This window comes from Mauremys mutica, chromosome 1, assembly GCF_020497125.1.
Source record: "Mauremys mutica isolate MM-2020 ecotype Southern chromosome 1, ASM2049712v1, whole genome shotgun sequence".
Classification (NCBI taxonomy): Eukaryota; Metazoa; Chordata; order Testudines; family Geoemydidae; genus Mauremys; species Mauremys mutica.
In genome coordinates, this window is record NC_059072.1 from 31617328 (window position 1) to 31644910 (window position 27583).

General features: G+C 45.4%; 1 protein-coding gene across 1 annotated transcript in view; it reads right to left on the reverse strand.

Moving 5' to 3' along the window:
• Window positions 1–7880: 7880 nt before the first annotated feature.
• CELSR1 (cadherin EGF LAG seven-pass G-type receptor 1) overlaps window positions 7881–27583 on the reverse strand; it is a 280607-nt gene continuing 260904 nt past the window's right edge. Inside the window, exons 25-35 of the mRNA XM_044984920.1 lie at window positions 23968–24142; window positions 23345–23457; window positions 22734–22813; window positions 20624–20750; window positions 18237–18362; window positions 15889–16025; window positions 15407–15510; window positions 14136–14303; window positions 12208–12450; window positions 11438–11702; window positions 7881–8838 (exon numbers count right to left, since the gene is read on the reverse strand). Coding sequence (XP_044840855.1) covers window positions 8814–8838; window positions 11438–11702; window positions 12208–12450; window positions 14136–14303; window positions 15407–15510; window positions 15889–16025; window positions 18237–18362; window positions 20624–20750; window positions 22734–22813; window positions 23345–23457; window positions 23968–24142 — 1563 coding nt within the window. The 3' untranslated portion in view covers window positions 7881–8813. The remainder of the gene's footprint in view (window positions 8839–11437; window positions 11703–12207; window positions 12451–14135; window positions 14304–15406; window positions 15511–15888; window positions 16026–18236; window positions 18363–20623; window positions 20751–22733; window positions 22814–23344; window positions 23458–23967; window positions 24143–27583) is intronic.

Below are 27583 nucleotides of genomic sequence, written 5' to 3' on the forward strand. Positions count from 1 at the left end.
AGTTGCTGCCAACTCTGACTGGGACAGCTGGCTTTCCTGTCCAGAGGTAAAACTTCCTTCCCCACATCCCCTTCAATTTCTTTGCTCTTTGCCCTGTGCTCCTGGTTCAACAGGAGGGGCTGAAACTGGGCTCAGGGATCACGCCAAGACAGTTTGGGTGATTTGAGCTCTCTCTCTGTCCTGAAAGAAGCTGAGCTTATTTGCTCTCCTCCTGCTCTGGGGCCCACTTCATGATCTATTGAGAGGGATGGGGCTTGGGAATGGCTCCCCAAGAAAATGGATGGCCTGGGACCAGCTTACCCAGGATGGTGGGTCTCGTGGCCCTACTTCTCTATTGCATGGGTCCCCATGGGTCAGATGGGCCTACATTTTCCCTAAAGGTCTCAACTTGGGCTATTGGTAGGGAACACCTGGAAGACCTGCTTCAGGAGTGGAGCAAGGGGAGGGATCTGGGCTTGGAGGCTCCTTATCACACTCTCCAAGGCAGGGGTCAGCACCACCATATTGTACGACAGACACTTGACAAAATTACTGTATTTAGTGATGGACATTTGGGGAGGAGGGGCGGTGGTGATGATGTCATTCAGTCTTTCAATTTTTTTAAATATTACCACAGACCTCAACATTTTTACCATGGAAACTTGTGTCCTCGTACGGACACATTGCTGACCCCTGCTCCAATGTCCATGCTGTGCAGCCTGAGGGGAAGGGAGGGGAGGGGAGGAAGCAGCTGAGTTGTCAGTGAGAGGCTGGGCTGCCAGTGCAGGTCTGAGGAACTTAGGTGTGTTCTGCTGAGTAGCCCTTCAGTTGTCATTCCCCTTACAGAGATAGGGAAGGGAGCCACTTGCCATGGGCCGTGGCCTCTCCAGTCCTGCCTACTTCCCTTCCTTCCTGCAGTGGAGTTGCAGGAGCTGAGGCAACCCTGCCCAGATTGTGCTGTGATGAGGAAGTTACTCACCTTGTGCAGTAACAGAGGTTCTTCGAGATGTGTGTCCCTGTGGATGCTCCACTTTAGGAGCTGATGTACCCCTGTGCTTGTAGCCGGAGATTTAAGTAGCAGTGCCCAGTTGAGCCACACATGTGCAGACCCCGTCTCGTGCTGCCTCAGGCACTTAACTGATGCTGTGTGGCCAAACCCCACCCCACTTCCTTCTCTACTGCAGAGTCTGTATAGGCTAGAACTCCGAAGCAGAGGGGAGGAGGGAGGGTAGTGGAGCACTCACAGGGACACATCCTGAAGAACCTCTGTTACTGCACAAGGTGAGTAACTTCCTCTTCTTCTTCGAGTGATGTCTCTGTGGGTGCTCCACCGTAGGTGACTTCAGAGCAATGCCCTCCAGAGGAAGGAGAGGGGTTCAGAGATGAAGTCATAGTGGATGAGAGCACCGTGTGAGCAAACAGGTATTGGAAGATGTGTGTTGTAGCAACGCATAGTGTTGTGTAAAAGTGTGCGAAGTCCAGGTTGTGGTTCTGCAGATTTCCGCAATAGGGCTGTTGTTGAGAAAGGCTATTGATGTTGAGAGACTCCTAGTAGAATGTGTGTAGATCCCCATAAGGGGTTGTCGCTCGTACTGGAGATAGCAAAGTTTGATACAGTCTGAAAAGGCATTGTTTAGAAATGGCGTGTCCTTTGGATCGATCAGTGATGGAAAGAAATAGTTTTGGAGACTTGTGAAACGATCTTGTTCTGTTGATAAAAATGGTGAGAGCCCTGTGGATGTCCAAAGAGTGCAGTCCGGCTTGCCTACTGTCTGTATGTGGCTTTGGGAAGAATGTGGGTAAGTATATCATTTGGATGAGGTGAAAGGATGATACCACTTCAGGTAAAAATTTAGGATGTGGTCTGAGACACACTTTATCTTTAAAAAAAGATGGTATAGGGTAGGTCAACCATGAGAGCTGCTAGTTCTCCCACCCATCTGGCCGATGTAATGGCCACTAGAAACGCAACCTTCATAGAAAGATGTAATAAGGAGCTTGTAGCTAAGGGCTCGAAAGGGGGTCCGGTGAGGGCGTGGAGGACCAGATTGAGGTCCCATGGTGGGGCAGGTTTTCTCACGTCTAGATAGGAGTTCAAGAGGCCCTTTAAGAAGCATTTGGTGATGGGATGTGTAAAAATAGAGAATCTGTTAATTTTATGATGAAAAGCTGTAATGGCTGACAGGTGGCTGCGGATTGAGGGTATAGAAAGTCCAGTTAGTTTAAGTTCCAGTAGATAGTCTAGAGTAAGGGGTAAAGAGGCCGACACAGGTGCGGTCTGTTTACATTGGCACCATGATTCGAAATGTTTCCACTTATGTGTGCCAGGTAGTTTTCCTACGGCTGTTTAACAATATGCTCTGTACTTCTGTGGAACATGCCATTTCAGATCCCAAGAGCCATGGAGTAACCAGGCTTTGTGTTGAAGTTTGCAGGGATCCAGATGGATGATGCGTCCTGCGTCCTGTGATAGGAGTCGAGGCAGAGGCAGGAGCTTGCATGGTGGGCAGACTGCCATGTGGAGAAGCTATGGATACATTTGTCATGTCCATGTGGGGGCTACTAGGATCACTCTGGCCCCATCCTGTTTTATCTTGTAGAGTACTCGGGGTATGAGGAGAATGGGGGAGGAAGGCATAGAGGAGGGGAGTGTTCCACTTGATGAGGAAGGCATCGCCCAGAGAGTGATGGCCAAGTCCTTCCCAGGAGCAGAATCGGGGGCATTTGGAGTTTTGTGAAGTTGCAAAGAGGTCTATCGTTGGCAGCCCCTGCAATTGGAAGATATCTTGAATGACCCGCGTGTTCAGCTCCCATTCATGGTCTTGATAGAACTTCCTGCTCAGAGCATCTGCCATGTTGTTTTGACAGCCAGGTAAGTACGATGTTATCACATGGACGTTGTGTTTGATGCACCACTGCCAGAGGTGCATGGTTTGCATGCATAGGGAATGTGATCGTGCTCCCCCTTGTCTGTTTATGTAGAACATACTGGTGAAATTGTCCGTGAGGATCTGTATCGTTTTGTTTGGGATCAATGGTAGGAAGTGTGAGCAGGCATTATGAACAGCGTAAAGTTCCAGCAGATTGATATGAAGTTGGGACTCTGCTGTAGATCAACGGGAGGTATGCATCTGTAGTAATGGTAAGGGTAGGTGGATTCTGTATGAAGGGCACTCCAGTGAAGACGTTGTCTCAGTTGATCCACCATAAGAGGGAATCCTTGACTGCATTGGGCATGGTGAGGAGTTTGTGCATGCTGGGCCTGTGAGGAACGTACTGTATCTGTAGCCAGGCTTGAAGATAGCTCATGTGTAACCTTGTGTGTTGGATGACAGAGGTCATAGTGGCCATGTGGCCTAGAAACTGTAGGCACATCCTGGCAAAAATCTGTGGGCTGTTCCGTGCTGTTGAGACTAAGGTGGCTAGAGTCTGAAAGCATTTTATTGGAAGGTAAGCAGTTGCTTCGAGGAAGTGGAGGTCCGCCCCAATGAATTTGAGGCGCTGGATTGGTGTTAGGGTGGAATTCTGAACATTTATTTGAAGCCCTAAGGAGGTAAAGAGATGGATCATACATTGGGTGGACTGTATGGCTGTCTGCAGTGTCAGTGCTTTCAGTAGGAAGTTGTCCAAGTACGGGAATATCATTGTGCCCGCTCTGTGTAGGTGGGCCGCTACTACGGCAAGTACTTTTGAAAAAATCCTTGGTGCAGTGGAAAGGTCGAAGGGTAGGACCTTGTACTAAAAATGGTCCTGTACTACTGTAATCGCAGAAATTTCCAATGCAATGGGTGGATGGATATGTGAAAATACATGATCTGGAGGTTGAGGGCTGAGAACCAGCCCCCGCCCAACGCTGGGATTATGGTGTTTAGTGTGACCATTTAGTGCTGACAGTAGGTGGCAGCATGAGTGCTGAAATGCTCCGTACTGAGGGTTTACTGGCTGTTGTAGGTGCTAAGATTTGGGGTTTAACTTTCCCCTCAGGGGCGGCTCCAGGCCCCAGCACGCCAAGCGCGTGCTTGGGGCAGCATGCTGCAGGGGGTGCTCTGCCGGTCGCCGGGAGGGCGGCAGGTGGCTCCGGCGGAGAGGGTCCGTTGGTCCCGCAGCTCCGGTGGACCTCCCGCAGGCGTTCCTGCGGAGGGTCCGCTGGTCCTGCCTGCGGGAGGTCCACCGGAACCGCGGGACCAGCGGACCCTCCACAGGCACGTCTGCGGGAGGTCCACTGGAGCCGCGGGACCGGCGACCGCCAGAGCGCCCCCCGCGGCATGCCGCCCTGCTTGGGGCAGCGGAATGGCTAGAGCCGCCCCTGTTTCCCTTTAGCGCTTGTGGAAGAACTCGAGTGTTTAAGAGCTCTCTGCTTTTTGGCATCGTCGGTACCAGAGGGCCCCAGTGTGTCGTCCACGGATATAGCCGATGCTGCTGGTACCAGCAGTGCTTGGCTGCTATCAGAGCTCCTTTTCTTAGATGACTCCGAGGTCAGGGATGTGGTCTCCTGTCTCTTTGCTGCCTTCTTGGCAGTTTGGCTGGGATGCTTTGATCTTGAAGAGGGGCCTTTGTTCAACGTGGCCGGAGGCGATTTCTGGCCAGGAGGGGTTCGAACTTCCAGCTCAGATGCTGGCGAAGAGATTTCTCCATGAGGGAAGCTTCAGCTGTAAATCTCTTGCCTTTCTTGTGCGTGCTTTGAGGTTGTGGCAGTGCAGGCACTTCTGTTGTATGAGTCCCTCACCGAGACACCGGACACACTGTGAGTGGCCGTCTGAGAAGGGTATTGACAGCTGGCAGGTAGCACAGCGTTTAAACCCTGAGGGGGCAGGCATCCCCCAGAAGGAGCGTAATCTCTCAGTTGTATGGAGAGAGTTACGGCTGTAGAGCAGCTGCAGTCGCTGGGTAAATGAAACTTAGGGTCCTCTGAGGAAAATAAATTTTTTTTTGAGACAGGGAAAAAGAAAAGGGAAATAGTATTTCAACGAGGACTACTAACTACAAGTAAAAAGGGAACAGAAGAGGGACTTAATAGTAACCGTGAGGTGCTGCTGAATGCTCTGACTCAAGCCAAAGGTGACAGAGAAGGAAGTGTGTGTGTGTGGGGGGGGGTGTTGGCTGCACAGCATCAGTTAACCGCTTGAGGCAGCATGAGATGGGGTCTGCGCATGTGCGGCCCAACCAGGCACTGCTACCTTACGTTTCGAGCTACAAGCACAGGGGCACATCAACACTTAAGTGGAGCACCCACAGGGACAGCACTAGAAGAACCAGACCTTTCCTTTTGCCTTTGGCTTTCTCAGCCTACCTCTTTCCCCGAAGCCTGTGGGGGCACCAGCCACAACGCCTCAGGACGGGAAGCAGTATCGAAGGGAAAAACTCCCCAGAAGTCAAACACAGCCCTGGGACGCAGCTGGGCATTGGCTGGACATCAAAGGGAGCCCAATAACCAGAGATTTGAAATGAGAGTATGGCATTTCCCTCAGTAAAGCAGCAGGGAGAACTGGCTGAGCCACTATTGGGGCAAAGCAAATCCAGTGGGAGAGGGGAAGGGATAGCTTGGCCTGCTAAACCCAGGGTTGTGAGTTCAATCCTTGAGGGGGCCATTTAGGGAACTGGGGTAAAAATCTGTCTGGGGATTGGTCCTGCTTTGGGCAGGGGGTTGGACTAGATGACCTTCTGAGGTCCCTTCCAACACTGATATTCTGTGATTCAGAGGCAGGGCTTTCTGCTGCTGCCACCAGTGACTGATAGGTCTGGCTGCTGCAAGCAGCCTGAAGTGCCATTGTAATGGATCTGTGGACATTAGGCATGGTGAAGAATTTATCTAACATTATATTTGATATCTCAGAACTTTGTGAAGGCATCCAGAATAAATGTTTGTAATTTTCAAGCAAAAAATCAGCTTATATTGGTTTGCTCCTTGGAATGTTCTAGAAGGAAGAACCACAGCAGGTAACTAAATGGGGGAGTCAATCTAGGGGTTGCAACTGAACCAAATGGTAAGATGCTCGTACATGGTCAAATTTGATTGGTGCAATCTGTGGCCCTGATTGAGCAATCTCATCTGCATGGACAGAGCCCTGTGCTTGTGCAGAGAGCCCTGTTAACTTACTCATAGTAAGAAATGGATTAATAAATTTCAGCATTAGAAAGGCATCAGGTTTCAGGAAAGGACATCTTGGGAGAATACGACATGTAGCATCCAGCTCGCAGATATGCCCACTGGCATATTCAAAATGAGGCTGGATACTACAGGGTGATGTACAAGCTAATTTAACAGGTATTTCTCCTTTCTAATTTCTATGCTCAGCAACCTTCCTCAGAAGCATAACCAAAGATTTAAAATCTCGCAAGCAGTGCAACTTTGGTGCTAAACATTCTTAGAGTTTTTCAACCTTTTGGAGAGTGATTGTTATCAGTACAAACATTACTCCTGTCTGCATTTTCAAACAACTCCTTTACAAACGATAGGAAATGCTACTCAAAAGTTGTCCATTTCTACTTCAGTACTCCATGAAAAATAAACAGCCAGAGCAGAAATACAAATTAAAAATCTTAATTTATTCTCCTTTCATCTGTGCTGCAATTCCAGTGTTCTGCACATTAATAAATACACATTTTGTTAAAAAACCTCCAGTGTCTAACCTGCCATAAAGTTTTAACAAGTCATAAAAATAGGTTTAATTTTTCTGTCATTAATACAACTGACACATTTACTGAAAAAGTTCTGATTGAAATAACTAACTACATCTCACTGGGGCAAAATATACATACACAGATGCAAAATGATTAACACAGGTTGTACAGAGTATCCGAGCACACAGTCAAGTGTGACACACACTTAAACATAAAAAACTTTTTTCAATCAGAAAATTTCACGCAGTATGTTGCATAATTTTTTAAAGAGACAGTATCCTTTCCCCTTTCCAAAGCCTCAAGTAGATTTAAAAATGCATAAGGATATAATAAAACCAATATTACTACAGTATATGCTTTTTTTGGTTAATTTCCTGCATTTTATCCAGCCTGACGTATTGTTTCTGTTTATTCTCCTTCACATGCACATTCATACAAAGGAACAGCTAATAACTTCTCAAAATGGTCACTATGAAAAATGACTATAGTGTGAAATACATAATACTAAGAAAAGGTAGATAACAAATGTATCATTTTCACAAGTGGAATTTTAAGGACTCATTTTGAGTCATATATTCAAGCCAAAAGGAACTGCTAACAGAAACATTTCCCTACATACTTATTGTGGACAACTATTTTCCACATCTCTTTTTTTTTTGTAAACACTGTAAAAAGATGAGGTTGGCAGACACTACATGTTTCTTACACTTGTGAAGATATGTTTACTGTGCATGAAACATGAAATTGTTTAATACTTGTGTTTGTATTGCAAAACAACAAGATAACCAGGAATTTCCCAAACAGTTAAGAAATGAAACACAGATCTCCTAAAAACTCATGTTTCTGCTCCAATTGGCAAAATGCTGACTCAGAGTAAAAAATAAAAAGTAAAACAAAGCAGTAAGCCTCACAAAGTATTTGTGCAATGGGGGAACTGCACAAGTGCGTCCTCACAACAAGACCCTGGTTTGTTGCTTAGTAGGAAAAATGTGATGAAAAGCTAAGTCAAAAGGTGACTAGCATGTAAATTACACAAGCATAGGGAAATATTGTAAACCAGAATTGATTTCTTTCCAAGAACTGTTTTGAAATCTTTGACTAGCTGAAGATACAATATCTTTTAGCTGGGAATTTGATTTCTGTTCTTTTTAATGTAAACACCAATTAAAAAATATGGGAGAAGAGGCCAAAACATCTTAAAAACAAATGAACATTTTTGTTGGTTTTAGTAGAGGTTATCAAAAATACACACTGCATCCTTAAAGTATTCCATAATCTGGAACATCCTTAAAGTATTCCATAATCTGGAAACAGAAACCTATACATTATATTTATAAATTTAGATTCAACCTTTTCACTGTAGTATTTTAAAAACTGCACTGCATTTTAGGGTGGCTTTGATGTAAACATCAGTTACATTATCAAATGCCAAATTCAAGTACAACTGTGCAATTTTTAATATAAAAAAATAATCAAGAGCTCTTCCCATTGATTTCCTAGCATCAAATGAAGAATATCAGTATAAATGTAAAATATACAAAGGAACTTTTCCTTCTTTAGAGTCACCATACAAAATATATAAAATTATCTACAATTTTTTTATATTTATATATTTATATATAAAGGACATTTTTTAAGACACTGTGTCCATCAAAGGCTGGTAAAGATGCTGGCATAGATACGGAAGGGCACTTGGTGTGATATTCTTCTCTCTAGAGTTTCCCAAAGCTGAATGGTTCACACTGTAACAGAACAAGACCTCAGCAAGAGGCATCTTCTAGTGCTTTTCTTAAGGCTGATAATTTGACTTATTGTAGGTCCACTGTAGTAAACACAATTTGTTCTCCTTGTGTAAGTCATTAGTATGGGCTGCGCACATGAGCAGTTCCTGCAGCGTTGCTGTGACTCGGTCAACACTTCTTCTAATCATTCATTCGTCATAATGAGTCCCTGTTATGTCTCCATGCATTTTGGCACAGTTACATATTCACACAGCCATTGAATGTACCACAATGTAGCCTTATCATGCATGTCTTGGGTACTATGTTTCATGTATGAGCAGTCAGAAGTCTGCCATAATGTGTTACAGCAGAGGAAGCAGTACCATCCTCATCCAGGATATGCAGCATCTCCTGTGAAATCCGAGGTACCAAGGAAGTGACATCACAGCAAGTAGTCCCCAGGTGGAAAAGTCATCACTGTTTCCTGATGATTCAAATTGAAGTTTCATTACTGCCTCTGTTCATGAGAAGAAGTAACCATGCAGGCTTAGGGTTAAATAGAGACAGGCAAACAATTCCAAGTGAAACTACCTATTCCATTTTAGTAAATGACCATGCTTCACCAATGAAGTGCTTGCAGGGCAGAGGTTGCTCTTGTTACAAAGGACAAAATAAGACAGAAGAAAGTTATTTACAGGAGATGCAGATAGAAATGCATTACGAGAGGAAGCCTGTACAGTGCATGTAATTGGTTAATGTCTAGAAGGAGGTATGCATTTCATAAAGTTACTGAAATCCTACACGGTGTTAGAAACTTTGCATTTCAAACAGACTCATGCCATAATTTATATATAAATGGTACAAAGATGTAATATATATATTTTCTTTAGCATTGTAGGCTGGCCAGCTATTCCCTATGAGTGAATACTACCACTGATAGCAGCAACTAGCTACTATTAGCGAGTAATACTTAGGCTTGTTGGCTAACTGGGGAACATTACAATAGCCAACTTCCAAAGATCGGAGGGTAGCTTTTCAGATGGAGCTTAGAGAAGTCTGTGTACCAGCTTAGAGTGTGCGTACTGGAGCTGGTCACGATGTCATGGTTAAGGCTGTGTTAGAGATTTCCTTATGAAAAGAATTAGGATATTTATTATTATTGTGGTACTTAAAGGAAAACTGAATATGTAAAGTAAAGTTTGGGTAAGGAAGGAATGTACAGGTATGTCATTTTCATAATCTGAACTTCGGACATGTTACTGGACATGATCACTAGTGAAAAAATCATTCCATGAATACCTGTTTTAGGAAAGTCTGTGCTGTGCTGTGCTTGGGATTAAAATCTAGCTTTAGTTCATAATGGCAAATATATGCACCAATTTCAGCCCAACAGATATACTTCTATTAACCACATCTATGATATTTTTAGGGACTGTATTATTGTATGTCACTTTTCTCCCCAGCTCCGTGGACTTCCCTAACAACTCGACTCATCTTCCCCCAGCACTGTTCCCCCGGCCCAGCCATGCCAAGCTCCTCATGCCTTTGACCCAAACTATCCGCTCCTTTCCCTCACACAGCTCCCAGCCCTCCTGAGACCCAGTTCCTTGGGGCTCGTGCACCCTGACACTGCTCCTCAACTTTCTTCCACTGCTCTCAGCCTTTCTGGCACCCTGATACTTAGAACCAACCCTAGCCCCCACCCCGTTCCCATTACCCAAGATCTCCTCACTCTCGACTCCCCAGAGCACCCACTCTTTGGCATCTGCCCCCTGTGCCAGTGGCCACAGACCTTCCTAGGTCTCCAGAGCTCCTACCCCCCTTCCTCCCACTGCATGCAGCCCTCCACGCTCCTAGCACTCCTACTTCCCTCCCTCCCACTGGGACCGTCCCTCATCTTCCTGGAGTTTCTGTCCTACTCTGCCTCCTGGTACCCCCAACTCCCTGGGGCTCCTGCCGCTGACTTTCTACCCTGTCTGCACTAGACTCCCCATAGCCTTGGTCTTCAACACTGGCCCTCTCTGCTCCCTAGAGCAGTGTTTCTCAAACTGGAGTCGCTGCTTGTGTAGGGAAAGTCCCTGGCGGGCGGGGCCAGTTCGTTTACCTGCCACGTCTGCAGGTCTGGCCGATCGTGCCTCCCACTGGCCGCGGTTCGCCGCTGCAGGCCAATGGGGGCTGTTGGAAGTGGTGGGCAGTAAGTAAGCCTGCGCCGCTTCCAGCAGCTCCCGTTGGCCTGGAGCAGTGAACCGTGGCCAGTGGGAGCTGTCATTGGCTGGACCTGCGAATGGGGCACGCAAACAAACCGGCCCGGCCCAGCAGGGGCTTTCCCTACACAAGCAGCAACCCCAGTTTGAGAAACACTGCCCTAGAGCATCTGCTCAGCATGCACCTTCTCCACTCTCTCACTGCTCCTAGCCATTCCTGACTCCCAGTCCTGTCCTGGGTGACCAAAGCATCTGCTCCGTAGCATCTCACGTCCCTTCTCATGCCTCCACATTTCCCATTCCTCACACTCAAGAGACTCTGCTCAGTGGAATCTCCCTTTCTCCACTACCTCACCAGACCTCCCACCCTGTTTAACCCTCCCTTTCCTTCCCCTCACTACAACTGTCCCTCCCGGCCCCCTCGTTCCTCACAGCTTCAGCTCCACAACACCGCCTCTTCCTCCCCCACCAATGCCCCAGTCCTCTGACCGCTTCTTCTCTGCCACCAGTCCTCCAAGTTCACTGACTGCCTGCAGCCCCAGCCCCTGACCCCTTCCTGCCACCCCCTACTGCCCCAGCCATCCTGGCCTTTTTAATTTGAGGCTGCTTGAGAGGTGTTTTTTCATGTCTGTGGTTGAGGGCAAAGACAGGGTTGCTTTAGTCTAGAGTATGTGTTCAGTTGTAATACGTTCTGTCTATTTAGTGAGATGCCAAGAAGCCTTTGGGCATGGGGAGCTGTATAAATAAGACGTTATCACAGTCATTGTCCCAAGTCTTTAATCCAGTAGCCTAGAAAATCTAAAAAATGAGACGGTGCAGCCTCGTGTGGAAGTGAACTCTGGGCAGGGAAGAGAAAGAAGTAGAAGTCAGAAGCCAGTGATTGTGGGAAGACAGTCTCAAACTGGCACTTACTCAGAATCTGAGGTCTCAGCATTCACTGTTCCCACATGAACATTCATGGCCATTCCATTGAGCTGATCTCGAGACTGTTCCCTCCGCGGATTTTTTATTGTCACCCCAGTGTCAGAGGGTGAACGAACCCCATCGTTTGTCCCTAAGGAAGCAGTCCTGGATGAGACAGTGGTTTGATTATAATCCGATAACTTTTCCCGTAGTCGATTCTTCATATTCTTATCCATCAGAGGGGGAGGGTAGGTGACTTTATTTTTCAAGATGCCTGGTATAGAAAGAAAGGAGGATCAGAAGTTTTAATCATGTTGGTAATTTTATTTAATCAAACTGAACAAATGCAAAAGCATAATTTACCCTTTATTAGCAGATTGTTTCAAGTTTGCCACCATTATTCCATGTTAAAATAAAAAGGTTAGACCCATCCAAAAACAGTCCCTACAGCTACTGCCCCTCCATAGACCTCTCTGGTTACATAGACTGAAGCCAATTTGAAGGGTATTATGCCCCTACAGAGCAACCATATTCCGCCAAAACACAAATGGTGCTGATGGCCAAGCCTGCCCACGCCTGCCCCTGCCCAAGTCTCACTGCAGATTACTAGAGAAGCCATTAGGCTGAAGGGAATGAAGGGGAAACCTGGCAAATTCCCCACTTTCCTAATGTGGCAACAGAATCCTTCAGCTTGGATCTCTGAGTTACCATCATAGAATCTACAAAATGTTTCACTTCGTCTCTCACTTGTTTCTAACGAACTAGGTTGGCTGAGTTACCTTTCCTCTGTTCCGGGTGCTGGTTATTCTGCTGTTGTAGAGGTTTGTTCTCTTTCTGCTGCCCTTCGTTCTCAGTTTCGTGAGGTGCTTCATTGCTGTGGTTCACCTGATTTTCCCTATGAAGCTCTACATTGACCTTTGTCTCCACTTTCAGTTTCTGCTTCCCACCTGGATCCTCCCCATCGCTTGTCGTTATGCACTCTGTGGGCCAATAGGGTTTCACATGATTGGATATAGAATCAACTGCAATGCAAAAAAACACATTGGTTCGAAAACCACCCTTCGACAAAACTTGAGGTTCTTCCCTCCAGTCCTGCTCAACTAGTCCTATTCTCTGCAACAGTTTCAGTGGAACAGTCATTTGCAGCAGCCCATTTCTAAAGATTACCTAGCCCAACCTGCTGCTGGAGGGCACTATCCTGCCAGTTAAATACAGTCCTAGTTGGGGGCAGTGTGCTGGTACATTGCCCCAGGTGGAGCTCTGTGAGGAATTCTGTTTCCCCAAGGCAGATTTTTTCCTGGAGCTCCCTCACAGAGGGGGCAGCAGCAGCAGCATACTCTTCATCCCTTATGTGCCTGAGTAGTTCTACTGGCCGATACACGTGTATATTGGAGCATGGCCCTGCCTTCTCCTCTCTGCCCTTTGAGATGTCTTGCACTCTTGGACTTAAATGGAGGGAGCAACCCCTATGCTTGAGGGAGCACAGGAACAGCAATTGGGCTGCACTGCTGGCCAGGGGGTGGGAGCACATCCCCTTGAACCCTCCTTCATTGTCCAGCAGTGGAGAACAATCTGGTCCTTAACCAGGAATGACTTTATACTGTTCTTTCCAGAAGATTAACCTTTCCGTGAAGGAATCTTATAATTGTGCATTCCTTTGATAAGAAAAAGAAGCTATCTCATGCAGTATTAGAGCAGTATGTTTCCTAGGAACCCAGAAGTTGCCCTGTATGCCTGAGGCTAATAAAAAAGCAAACACTGAGATACCAAGCTAAATGGAAAGTTCACGATGCTGCACAAATGCTGTGATGGAAGCACCTACCATTGTCAAGGTATAATTATAAAGCACCATCATCATCAATTCAGCCATAAGCCTAGTTGCTACAGTAATGAATGCATTTGTAGAAAAAACACTCTCTAACCCAAAACTTGCTCCAAGGCTGGGTTGAGTTTTAATCACATCCGTTTACATTGTGGGAAAACTGTAGCAATTTTGGTTGAATTTTACTTTGTGTTTGTTTGAATGTAAAAATCAAAAGGGAACTGAAAACCTGTATAGGATGAAACAAGGGAAAGTGTGAATGAACACCAGAGAGCCAAAACCCACTGAGTTTTGTCTGACCGTACCAGTCTCTCTTAGCATAAGAACGAAACCTGTATCTTCAAAGAGTCATGGAGGGACACGGTGCACAGAAGTGACTCATACCAAGTGTTAATTTCAAACCTTTCAGTTTCGTGCCCTCCTCTGACCCCAGGAAATCTCCATTATTCTATTGTACGGGGGGAAAAAGTTGCAGGTGTTCCTTTTACCCCCCAAATTGCCATGCTCTTTTATTGCCTCCTCTTCCTGTCCCCCCTCTGCTGATATTTAGATAGCTGTGTAGTGCCATTTCCAACTACATTTGTGGAGAGAAACAGCCCTGCAGGGGTCCCTCTGCAATGCTAACAGCCACGTTGCATTGGTACGCTAAGTAGCTGGTGCACACTTACTCAAGTGTCCTTTGTTCTTGCATTCATTCACCACAGGGGACAAATCCTCTCAGCTTGGGGAAACAAGGATCTCTTGGCTATCACCAACAATAAGAAAACAGGGATTCAAAGCAGCTGTAGCTGTACACTATCCTGGTCAATTCCAGTCATCCACTACTCAATTCGTTTTCTAATACGGGAAAGAAATCTATTCCTTCAGCATGAGCAGCTGCTTTACCTTTAGGAGTGCTGTGGATTGGGCCACGCTCATTTTTTTTTGAAGTGGTTGTGTTCCATTTTTTCTCCGTTTCAATCCCATCTTCCTCACTCTCGGATGAATGGGAGGAAGCGTAAGAGCTGCTATGTTCATCAAGAGACAACTCGCTGTCAGAATCAGAATCATGCTCTGTCGAGGTGGAGAAGGCAAAAAACACAGGGATGAGAACCTGAAAGGCAGTCGTGCAAATCTACATGCCAAATGAATGGAGTGAAAGAAAACCACTGTAGGCTCCCAGATACCATGGTGATGGGCACTTTAGAATGCTTATGCCTACACAGCCCAGCCAGCCACATGAGAATAGATTATTAGTGCAGCAGTCTTCATCTGAGGAAATCAAGTGAAACAAAATTGCACAGTACAGCTAACTGGACAGGATACTTTAATGTTTTATATGGTTTAGTCTGCACTATTGTGGCTCCTGTAACTGTTGCTAAAGTTTAAATGTGTTTAAATGTGTGGGAAGAAGAGAGAGACTGAAGTTCATTAGTTGGATAATTGCTATGTATACACAGTATCAGAGGGGTAGCCGTGTTAGTCTGGATCTGTAAAAGCAGCAAAGAATCCTGTGGCACCTTATAGACTAACAGACGGACCCACTTGCATCCGACGAAGTGGGTATTCACCCACGAAAGCTCATGCTCCAAAACGTCTGTTAGTCTATAAGGTGCCACAGGACTCTTTGCTACTTTTATGTATACACAGTGGCTGGAGAGCACAATTCTCTCTGCTATTCAATGTGCAAAATAGTCATCTGGTGCCATCTTGGTCAAAGCAACACATACACCCTCCATCATAAAGCACCAAGAAGACCTAGGAATAGAAAGCTGAAAAGCAGTAAAAGGAAGACACTTCCTCAAGCTTTCAACCAGTAAGAAATTTCCATCTGAAAAGCAAGGAAGAAAAACTGTGCATAACTTTGTGAGAAAGGAAAGAGAATCCAGAAACAATCACACAATTCGTGGTAACCTGCCATCCAATCAGAAATAGATCCTAATACAAAATAGACACATGATATTTCTAGTATGAAACCTTGTCCTAGATAAAGATAATAACTACGGCAACACCTTTATACCTTGTTACGCCAGTACTGCTATTTAAACAGAGTGAAACAGAGTAAGATGGAGAGCTTACTACTTTAATTATAGGATCTTTTCAAGAAAGTATCTTTATTAAGCTGAGAAGGAAGAAATGCACACATGGTTCTAAGCAATTCTCCAAAAAGCTCTTACCATTGGATTTTGATGGATTCCTATGAAAAATGGAGGAATCTGCTTCTGTCTGACCTGCCCTTGCTTGGCTTGAGGACCCACTGAGCTTCTGAGCAGCCTCATCCCTAAAATATGGGGGAATAACATTTTTGCTCAACATGCTATTCTTAGTGACAAGACAGAAATACAGAGACCACTCTAAATCTCCATTACGCACTGTCAAATGTAACATTTTAACAAGCAAGCTCTACAGAACTAATAGCAAAAATACTTACAGTATTTCATTTTAATTATAGTTTGAACTGCCCACTAAAGTTGCATGCAAATGAGAAATACATAAAGGAAGATGCAAAGATAACAACTGCATAAAGAGAATTGCTAAGACACAGGACAAGTAGCAGCTGAACCAAAACATTAGTTGGTTTTTGTTAGTTTTTTTCTCACAAAAGCAATGAGAAGGGAAAAATAAAGGCCTGAAAGCCATGCACCCACCACCCGATTACCTGAGAATGTAAGCAAGGTAGCTATTGTGGCTCTTGGCTGACCTGATGGTGCTCTCTAGGGAGACTGTGGATTCACCAATATTTGTGCGATACATATTTGGCTCCTCTATATATGTGTTGTTACAGTTCAGAGATCGCTGAGGAAAAAAATAGTAATAGTGAATGATAACAAATAAACAAACATCTCTCCTTCAGCTGCCCCCAGAATGGCTACACAGCAGAAGAACATCTAAGTACACGAACCCCAAGATTGCACATTTTGAGTTGGAACTGCTTCCCCCCATTGCAATCAATGTCTCTCAGCTCCCAAGCATCACAGTTTGAGAGCCTGAGCACAGGACTGGGAATGAGAAACTCCAGAGTTATAATCTCAGCTCTGACACAGGCTTCTTCCCTGGCCACAGACAAGTCACACAGCCCCTGATTTTCAGAAGTGCACCACAAACTCAGTTCCCATTGACATTTTCCCCTAATTTTATAGGTTCTTATACATGCTCATTACCGCAGTATTGAGCACCTTCCAGCAGTGCATTAAGCAACGTGACTAACATCTGTCATGTGTTATTCAATCTCTTTCTCATCCTCTCCCCAGCAGGAGAATTCTGCGTGTGGTGGAGTGGTTTGGTTTAGTAGGCAGGTTGGTTATTTATGTATATGCTGCTCGGTGTTTATTAGAGAAGGCAGATGTAAGAAGTGCACCTGCCTTTTGAAGGGGAAGGTGGTGAGGTCTGTGATGATCCTTAGCGTATGTGGGAGTTTGTCTCAGTCTCAGACTAGCCCCTGAGAAAGCTCAGTTGTTGGTCCAGACAAGCTTTACCCTGACTGTAGAGTTTTCTTGTGCCTGAGGATCAGAGTAGTTGACCATGGTCCTTATCCTGGAGATTCAGGTGATCATCTAAATATTGTGGGCCCAAGCCGAAGAGCACGTTGGTGATACGGACCATGAGCTTAAACTTTACTTGATACTCGATGAGACGCCAACGTAGGAAGCAGAGGACATGTATGGTGTGTTCGCAGTAGCCTCTGTTGCACTGCAAGTTGTATCCTTGTTGGAATTTCCTAGGTGCTGAAGCTTTCTGCCCAGGGTATAACACGTTACTTTAGTCCAGCCAAGAGGTGATGAAGGCATGAATAAATGAGGCCACGTCTTCGTCTGCCAAGATGGTAAGTCTCCTAGCCAACTGGAGATGGTAGAAAGCATTACTAGCGGGTGCTTTTATGGGAGAGCTTAATGTCAGCATGGAATCCAAGAATACCCCCAAACTATGAACTGAATTGACCAATTGTGCGTGTGTACTTTCAACCAAAGGAGCTCATACTGTGGCTGCAAACTACTCAGAGTGCTTTCTTCTGCCCATCAGCATCACCTCTGTGTTGCTGTGGTCCTGTTTAAACCTGCTGTTCTTGATCAATGAGCTGATCTCGTCCAAGCACTGGCCATCTTGGTGGTAGAGTATGATCATAGGTAGTGAAGGAGAAGCAGAGCTGAGTGTCATCTGTATATTGAGTCCATGTCATCTCACTAGTTCACCTAATGGCTGCATGTAAATGTTGAGTAGGACAGGAGAGAGAATTGATCCTTGTTGGGACTCCACATGGAAGGGGGTCTAGTGGCAGAGGTAAAGTTTTCCATTAACCCTCCTTGGGGGCAACTGTGACTGCTCAACACTTTTGAGAATCAGGTATTTAATCTCCCTGCCTCAGCTTCTCACCTGTATAATGAAGATAATAAAAGCTGCCACCCAGGGAACTAAGTAACGGTCTTATAAGTAGGAACATGAAAAGTGCCAAGCAATAATTACCCAGAACAAATCTTTACATATTACCTTATGGGGGAAACTGTAAACAAGAATCTTTTTATGAACAAGGAATGGCTTTTACTCACTTGAAAATATGTGCAATATAATTTCAGTGGCAGCTAGCTATTCTACTTAACAACTTTCAACTGCCACTTATACAAGTTCACATTATTACAAACTGAGCAGAAAACTGCTGATAAATAATCAGTTTAGAATAAAATGAATAACCACAGTTAACAGACACTATCTTTACTTTCAACTTTGTGAGAATAAAAAAAGAAGTTCTTAGTAAAAAGCCATGCCACTAGCATTTGCACAAAAAGTCTTGTGCAAATAGCTAATAGCTTCATGATGCTCCATTTTACTTGAAGAAAATAATTTCCTGTCCCAAAAAGTTTTCATTTCTGTTTTAAAATGAAAAGGCTTTCAGTGAATCACTCAAAGCAGGGAGAAAGAATTAATTTTGTTATGGACAAGTTAGTTAAAATTATATGTATGGGTGGCTGACAACTATAAACAAGAAAATGTTTTTCCAGGATGGCGTCTTACGGTTAATAATGTAGCTCTTGTTGTAGTAGAGTCATCTGGAAGGGGTTTCTTTCCAGTTAAAGTGTTCTTCAAGTGCTTTCTGACTTCTTTATTAAAAACGCAGTGGAAGAAGAAAATGAAGAGCCCCTGGGTTGTTAGACACAGAGAGAAAAATAATCTAAGATAAATGCAGGATTTATTACTACTGGACTGAAAATACAAGTGGAAATTAGTGAACAGCCTTTTTCAAACCTGCTCTTAATTCCAGCATATGGTACATGCTTTTAATGGCAATGACTAACCACCATAGCATTCAGCTGTCCTTAGTGAATGGTCAATCCCTCAGGGATTCATGCTTTGCTACCAGCTACTTGTATTACCACAAAAAGACCGGGAAAACACAAACGCAATTTTCCTCTGAGAACTGCCTGGTGCATCTCAGAGGATGGTTGTTAGCACCCTTGTAGTTTGGGAGGGAAACTTTCTATTCAAATGTGCACAAGAGAGGTCAGGTCCCCTGTCAAATGGTTCAGGACACTGCAGGATGCTTTTGTGAGGTACCAACATTAATATTTTTCAGTTTGTACACTGGGTAGAGGTCCAAATCCTGACAGGTACATGGGAACCCATAAAAATATCATAGCCAGCAGTGAAAGCCTTGGGAATGGCAGAAGTGGGGCACTTTTGTGCTAGATCCCCTTAAAAATATTAGCGAGAGAGAGAGAGAGCGCGCTCTGCAAACCCTCTAAAACAGGAGCTGCGGAGGAGTGTTAAGGGTGGGGCTGGGACCATGTGCTAACAGGTGTATGTTCCTCTGAGTCAGCAGTCACCCCTACATTAAACCTCTTTGCAGGTTATTCATACTCCTGGCAGGAACACTGTAATCTAGGGGCTGCTTATGTAGCATGTGTGTGTGTGTTTGGGGGTCATTCGGTGCAGCTGCCAGATCTGTTATTTATTTAGGTTGCAGGTGTACTGCTTTGAACTCATCACTCATGAAGTTACAGCAGCACCAATGTCCCAAGATGCCTGCATTTCATGATTTCAGACTAATCAATTGAGGTAGATTAATATTAATCTTCAGGCATGATCTCTCTAAGCATTCAGTCAAATTAGTCCTATCTGACATTAGCTCATTGGGATTACTCATTAATGAAATTCACATAAATATGTCTTTTTTTTTTAAAGTTCAAAGGCAGCAATGATGTGAAACATTATGTGGCACTTTGACTCTCCAGGCAAGGTAAGAGGAAAATTCCAGTCTCTTATTTTCTTCCCTCTGAACTTATGTTGTATTTAACATCCTTTTACTTTAGATTTTTTGTTCAGGCTTGGGAAAGGATTTACATCTCCAGTAACTGAATTTATTTCCTTACAGACCAGTTGTAACACAGCAGTGGCACTGTCAGCATCCCCTATGGTGGCCCACCGATGTGCCTACACCCTGAGCTGAAGGAACCACCTTGAGAGGAAAGTGAGGAGTTTTATTTTTTAACCCACTCAATCCATGATCTCTTTACTAAACCTGACAACCAGGGGACCCCATTTCTGATGGTGGTTTTTGTACTGTGGATACCTGTCAATTAATTCATTTCACACAGGCCAACAAGATGCAAGTGACTTTTGGTCACTACCATCATGGGCCACATTCAAACTAGTGATCGGATTCTGAATCCCATTACTATCTCCTCACCAGGTCCCTATTAATCAGCTGGGGGGTGTGCTATGACCTTCAACCTGTTCATAGATTCATAGACTCTAGGACTGGAAGGGACCTTGAGAGGTCACCGAGTCCAGTCCCCTGCCCTCATGGCAGGACCAAATACTGTCTAGACCATCCCTGATAGACATTTATCTAACCTACTCTTAAATATCTCCAGAGCTGTTAACAGCTTCTCTAACACAGATGAAAGTCATCTCCTCCATTTGTCTTTCCTACAGTAAATTCAATTGTAAGCTGTCCACATGGGATGGAAAACCACAACTTCTTGTTACTGCTAGCAAGAACGCCAGTGTTAATACAGAAGAGACGATAACTAGAGTTTATTTAGTCAGGCAGGAGGTTGTGTCTGAGATAAACCGTTTCCTTTTATTAGTAATGAAATTGCCCACCATGAATTCCACTAGAAGTACATCTGGAACCACTGAGAGAATAGAAAGCTCCATTTATTGAAGGGTCTGATAATCCCCCACCACCACCACTTGAGATAAAGGGGGTGGAAACTGCACCTAGGACCTTCCATCTTCTTCAACTGGAAACTCAGTTTTAAAAGGTAGTTGCTCTGGTCTGATATTGGATTTAATGGATTTTCCCTGTTAATGGAGCATCACTGCAGAGAGATGGCTGTTCAATATGCAGCATGTTCTAGATTTGAAGAGGTACAGTAACTTAATGTTATATAACTTACTTGTAAGCAGCTGAAGATGGCAAAGAGATAATGGAATGTCATGACATCACTATTCACTGCCATCAAGCCCAGTAACCACGTGGCACTGATCAGCAGCAGCAGGAGGAAAGCAGTTCGCAGCACGGAGCTAACGTAAACACACAAAGTCACTTGCATTAAGGCAGAAAAATAGTAAAATAATATAATCTAACACCCCATGAGCCAGCTACAATTCTTAATGCACTTTGTTCATTCACTATACAGGGCACAGGGCCTGGCTTGGAGAGGCAGCATGGCCTAGTGAACTGTTTATGGGTCTAGGTGACAGAAATGCCAGAGCATTAATCCTGGCTCTGTCAATGACTCACTGTGGTCTTGCACAAGTCATTTCATCTTTTGGTACCTCAGTTTTTACTATCTGTAAAATTGGGCTAATAATGCCTGCCGATCCCTGGGTTACTGGTGTTAATTAGTTAATGTCTGTGAAGCACTTTGACAAATAAAGTGGTCAATAAGCACCAAGTAATAATTATACTCCTGGCACAGAGAGACAGTTCCTAGATCCACAACTTGCCGCAGAAAGGAGGAACTGAGGCTGGAGCTGCATGACTCTTACACAATCTCAGCTCTGAAGTGTGGTGAGTGAGAGGCATGACGCTCCAATTGGCATTACTTTCCAAAAGTTTCCCCTGGCTCAGTGCCACAACTAGCACATCCCATAAGGGAGAATGTTCAGATGCCACATTCCTCAAGGAAGTATTATTAGCAGCCGGGGAAATATTAAATGAGTTGCCCACGGCCATGGCTGAGTCAGGAATAGAACTGGGAGATAAGTGTCTGGATATTCTGGTGACTGGGCAGGCCCTTTATGAATATTTGAGCAGAAAAAATTCAGTAGCTCCTGTTTCCGAGAACAACTCTCAAGCCACTCATACCGTAGAACATTCAAACAAACATGTCAGAAGTCCACTTTCCTCGACACTCTGCTGTTCGCTTACTTCTTGAATTTCTTCCCCATGGACAATAAAATCAGTAAAGTCTATTTTAGTTCTGTTTGTCAGTTTCACTTTCAGGTTCTCCTATCTGAGCACAATGTTTCAAGGTTTGGATTGCAGATACTCTGAAGTATTTGTTTAAAAATACTATTTTCACATACATTTAAAAAACGCATGGAGATAGTTCTATTGGTAAAGGCTTGTTTTTTATAGAATATAGATTCTGGGACAAATATGACCCTCCATTATATGGCAATTAGACTCTCTTCACTTAAGGAGATTAAAAAACGAAACAAAAGCAAACGATAACTTTTAAAGAAATCACTTTTTTTCTTGTTGTTTCTAAAACTGCCCACCAGTACATGTGTTCAAGGAACAGCTAGTGGATGCCTTGGGAAATCTCATACAGCTTATTAATTTGAAAAACAGGGCTATCTAGCCACTAGCTAATCACATTATAGTTCACAGGTAAATTACAAGCTTCGGGCACAACATGACTTAAATGGAAACAGTCTATCACAGAGCCAGGAAACTCAGCGAGTTTCAGCATGCGGAATTTCTGACTCAGCCCATCTCAAATGGCGGTGAGGAGAACATATCCTTCTGTGGATTGGGATGGACATGTTGCCTCAAAAGACCTTTGCTAAGACAGCAGGAAAGAGCACTCCTGGAGGCAAACCTATGAATCTGATGGTGCATGAGGAAGAAAGGGAGAGCTCTCTGGGCCTCATGTCTACATCGCCACACATGGCCCTGAGGAGTCTGCCAACACCTAGCTCAAAACCCCCTCAGGGAGATGTATTTTGTGATGGGGAACTTCATGGAAGATAATGCTGAGAAAAATTGTGGTAGATTGGAACGATACCAGGTGGAGTGGTCAATCTCTCAACTTTTCCCCTTCCATGCCTTGCTATAACCCCACCAAAAATGCAGAGCCCCTGGTCCATGGAGGGGTTTCTACAGAGCCCAGGAGTGGGGGATGGGGAGAAAGGATGGCACACTGGCTCAGTCTCTTCTGCTCAGCACAAACTTCCCCCTGCTTCTTTTCCCACCCTCTACAGTTCTTTTTAGCGAGGATATGATCTGTCCCTGGTCAGGGATCTTCATCAGTTTTTGAGCCTCGACTGCAAACTTACATGACTCCAGTTCTTTCAAATGAGCGTTGTCTTCGTCTGCATGATGCTTTCACTGCTAGTATGAAGAGGACTGTGTTGATCTGAAAGGGAAATGTAAATAACACAAAGTAGATCTTTCTTCCTGAATTTGTCAGAGCTTGTTTTTCACTGACAATGGAATTTTTTTTAACATCAAAAGTCTTCAGTGCCAAGAGCTTTTCTCTTGTAGTTAGGGGTTTCTTCATGTTTCCAAACTGACCAAGCTTTGAGCCAATGTCCATTAGCAACCTTCTTGGGATGCTATGCTACTGAGTTTGCATTAATACAAATCTAGTAAGACAGCCCTAAACAATGAACTTAAATGAAACTCTCATCAGGGGGTAGGAAAAAGCAGAAAACATGGGCCTGACCATGTAACCATTACTCATACAATCAGTCCTTTCTCATTCAAGTAGGTCCACTGATTTCAATGGGGGTACTCAAGTGAACTGCACTTACTTCCACAAGGGATGCTAGATTGGATACAATAGTTTCACATTTAAATAAGATTCTGAATAGATAGCAATCAAACAAAAATAAAAAAACAGCAACAGAGAACAGTCAGCGCAAGAGGCAAACGCCACAATACTTACGACCACAACTATCACAACAGGGCCTGCAAAACTCCAGATAAGGGTATCGTGAACAGAAAGCCAGCAGAAGTCAGGGTTCCCATAGCCCTGTGGGTCCAGACCCACAGCGAGACCTAAATCACAAAACAGAAATAAAAGGATAACAGGGAAAATTACTGATGACCCCATGAGGGTGGAGGGTCCCAGAACCTGGGCTCAGCCCACACACTGAAACTGTATAGCCCTGCAGCCCAAGCCCAAGTCACCTGGGCCAGCCACAGATGTTCTATAGCAATGTAGACATAACCTTAGTCTGCCAGCATAGGACGAGCAAAATCTCTCTAAGCTACAGAGAAAGTAATTACAATACAGACAATGTTACTTCTGAGTGCTTTCAATAGATCTTGATTTAATTAGGGCAAGCAGCATTCATTGCGCTGATTTGTCAAGTTCAGTCTGATGTCTTCTTATTTGCTGGTGGTTATTGCCCTGATTCAGGAAAGCACTTAAGCACGTGGTTAACTTTAAGTCCCACTGATTTCAATAGACATTAAGCACATGCATTAATGCATCCTGAATAGTGGGGGAGGGGAAAGGAATGGTGGTGTTTTGGCTTTTCAGCATTGGCGACCTACTTCCCCTACCTGTTATAATAGCAGGAATCCCCCAACCAACGACATAGTAGAACCTCATATGTCCAAAATTGATGTTCCTCACTTCAGTCAGCATGCGGTATATGTGGAGCTGTTCTACAAACATCCACGCAAAGGTGCTCATGTAGAAGTAGTGCAGGAGGATGGCTATCACAGTGCACACAAACTGGGGAAGGAAAAAGAACATTAGATTACAGCTGCTCCTGCCGAATCAATGACCCATGCAACACACACAAGACTGGATATTCACTAGATGCTAAAGAAAATATTAATAAGTCTTTGAAAAAAACTGTACATTAAAATTTATTTAATTCTTTTGTAATAGTATTAAGAGCTTTAGAAAAGTGATTTTGTAAGCCTTTATTTTTAGATTGTGTGGCCTGCATGTGGTCTGACTGTTGAGAATTACATATTTCAGTCTAAAATTCTTTCAGTTATTAAACCCCCACCTTTTCTGTAGTTAATTTCTTTGTGTATATTTGCTATACATTTGATGGCTTGGGCCATTCTAACACACTCACCTTGTTCTGTGTGCAACACTTAACAATTTAACACGAAAAAAAAAGTTACCTTTCCGTAACTGCGGCAAAGAGTTCTGTGGCACCTTATAGACTAACAAACGTATTGGAGCATGAGCTTTCGTGAGTGAATACCCACTTCACCCACGAAAGCTCATGCTCCAAAACGTTTGTTAGTCTATAAGGTGCCACAGAACTCTTTGCCACTTTTACAGATCCAGACTAACACAGCTACCCCTCTGATATTTCTTTCCGTAACTGGCGTTCTTCGAGATGTGTTGCTCATGTCCATTCCACAATAGGTGTGCGTGCTCTCAAGGTGTACTGGTGCCGGAAGTTTTTCCCTTGGCAGTACCCATATGGGGGGAGCGCCCCCCACGACTCCTGGAGTGGTGCTGCCATGGCACGGCATAAAGGGCACTGCGCACTCCCCCACCACCTTCAGTTCCTTCTTGCCAGACAACTCCGAGAGAGGGGAAGGAGGGCGGGATGTGGAATGGACATGAGCAACACATCTCGAAGAACACCAGTTACGGAAAAGGTAACTGTCTTTTCTTCTTTGTGTGATTGCTCATGTGCATTCCACAATAGGTGATTCCAAACTATATCTGTTGGAGGTGGGTTGGAGTTCACAGACACTCAGAACGGAGCACCGCCCTGCTGAACACAGCATCTTCCCTGGTTTGGGAGACGATCGCATAATGCGAGGTTAACGTGTGAACCGATGACCATGTGGCAGCCCTACAGATGTCCTGAATAGGGACATGGGCCAGAAAGGCAGCTGATGAGGCTTGCACCATGGTCGAGTGCACCCTCACAATCGGCGGCAGGGGGACTCCCGCCAGGTACGGATACACGAGATGATCCAGTTGGAGAGCTGATGAGTGGAGATTGGCCAGCCTCTCATGTGTTCAGCCAGGCGATGAACAGTTGTGAAGATTTCCTGAACAGTTTTGTACATTCCAGGTAAAAAGCCAGAGCCCGTCTCACATCCACCGTGTGGAGGCAATGCTCCTCACTGGACATGTGGCATTTTGGACAGAGCATAGGCAGGAAAATGTCTTGGCCCATAAGGTAGGCAGAGACCATCTTAGGGAGGAACAAAGGATGTGGTCGAAGCTGGACCTTATCCTTATGGAACACTGTGCACGGGGGTTTGGAGGTCAGGGCCTGGGGCTCCGAGATCTGCCTAGTGGACGTGATCGCCACCAGGAAGGCTACCTTCCATGAGAGGGGTGACAAGGAGCATGTAGGTAGCGGTTCAAATGGAGGTCCAGTTAACCTGGTCAGCACCAAGTTCAGGTCCCACCATGGGACTGGGAGCCTAACATATGGGAAGAGGTGATCCAAACCCTTAAGGAATCGACCAGTCATGGCATGAGAAAATACTGTGTGACCCTGCACTGGCAGGTGGAAGGCGGATATGGCCACCACATGCACCTTGACAGACGAGGGCACTAGGCCCTGGGCCCTAAGATGAAGGAGGTAGCCTAATATAAGCTGGATCGGAGCAGCCACAGGCGAGACGCCCCGATCGGCAGCCCACAGGGAAAACCAAGACCATTTTGCCAGGTAGGCCTGACGTGAGGAGGGCTTCCTGCTCTCCAGGAGGACGTGCTGAACCCCTTCTAAGCAAGTCCTCTCCTCCTGGCCTTACCATTGAGCAGGCACGCCATGAGGTGGAATGCCGCTAGGTTGGAGTGGAGGAAGTGACCTTGGTCCTGGGAGAGCAGGCCCGGGTGGGACAGCAATGGCCATGGCGGGGCGACTGCCAGGCTCACGAGAGTCCCGTACCCACGTTGCCTGGGCCATGCCGGGGTGATCAGGAGGACATGGGCCCTGTCCGTCTTTATCTTTTCCAAGACCTTGCTGGATCAGTGGAATCGGGGGAAAGGCACAGAAAAGTTGGCCTGATCAGGACAGAAGGAAGGCGTCGGAGATCGCGCCCATGCCCAACCCTCCCCTGGAGCAGAAGTGGGGACACCAGCAGTGCTGCTGGGTCGAGAACAGGTCCACTTGGGGAGTGCCCCACATTTGGAAATCCTGTGCACCACCTCTGGATGCAGTGACCACTCATGCTGAGAGGAGAAGTCTTGGCTCAGTTGATCTGCCCGAGAGTTCCAGATGCCCTGTAAGTGGTGGGCTTCCAGGTAAATATTGTGGGCTATGCAGAAGTCCCACAGTCTGAGGGCTTCCTGGCAGAGGGCTAAGGAATGGGCTATGCCTTGCCTGTTGATGTAGAACATCGAGGCTGTATTGTCTGTGAGAACCCTGACCACTCTTCCCACCATCCTGTCTCTGGACTGGGAGAATACCAAGGCCAACCAGAGCTAGAGGGGCTGCATCCTGAGTCTGGTGGGACGAACCATGTACGTGCACGCCAACATATGACCCAGGAGTTGGAGGCATGTTGTTGATGAGCTCCCTCAGGTTTTCAAATCTGTCTGGTAGGAGGAAGGCTCTGGCCGACGTCGCGTCCAGAATTGCCCCAATGAACTCTATGCACTGCGCTGCAACTAACATGGACTTGGCATTGTTTACCAACAGGCCCAACATGGCGCATGTGGACAGGAGGAGTGATACGTGATCCTGTACCTGCGACCTGGAACTGCCCTTGACCAGCCAGTCATTGAGGTAGGGGAAGATCTGGACCCCCTGACATCTGAGGTAGGCCGCTATCACATACATGCACTTTGTGAATACCCTTTGTGAACTGGTAGTGTTCCTGCCCAACCGTGAAATGGAGGAAATGCCTGTGTCCTTCGAATATATGAATGTGGTAGTACACATCCTGTAGATCAAGGGTGGCACATCAGTCCCTGGGATCCAGGGAGGGGATGATGGAGGCCAGAGAAACCATGTGAAACTTGAGCTTTACCATGTATTGGTTCAGACCTCGCAGGTCCAGGATGGGCCTGAGCCCCCTTTGGCCTTTGGGATAAGGAAACAGTGGGAGTAGAACCCCTTGCATCTGAGCTCCGCTGGCACCACCTTCACCACTCCTAAGCCAAGGAGCCGCCTCACCTCCTGTTCGAGTAGGCTCTTGTGAGAGGGGTCCCTGAAGAGGGATAGTGATGGAGGGTGGGTGG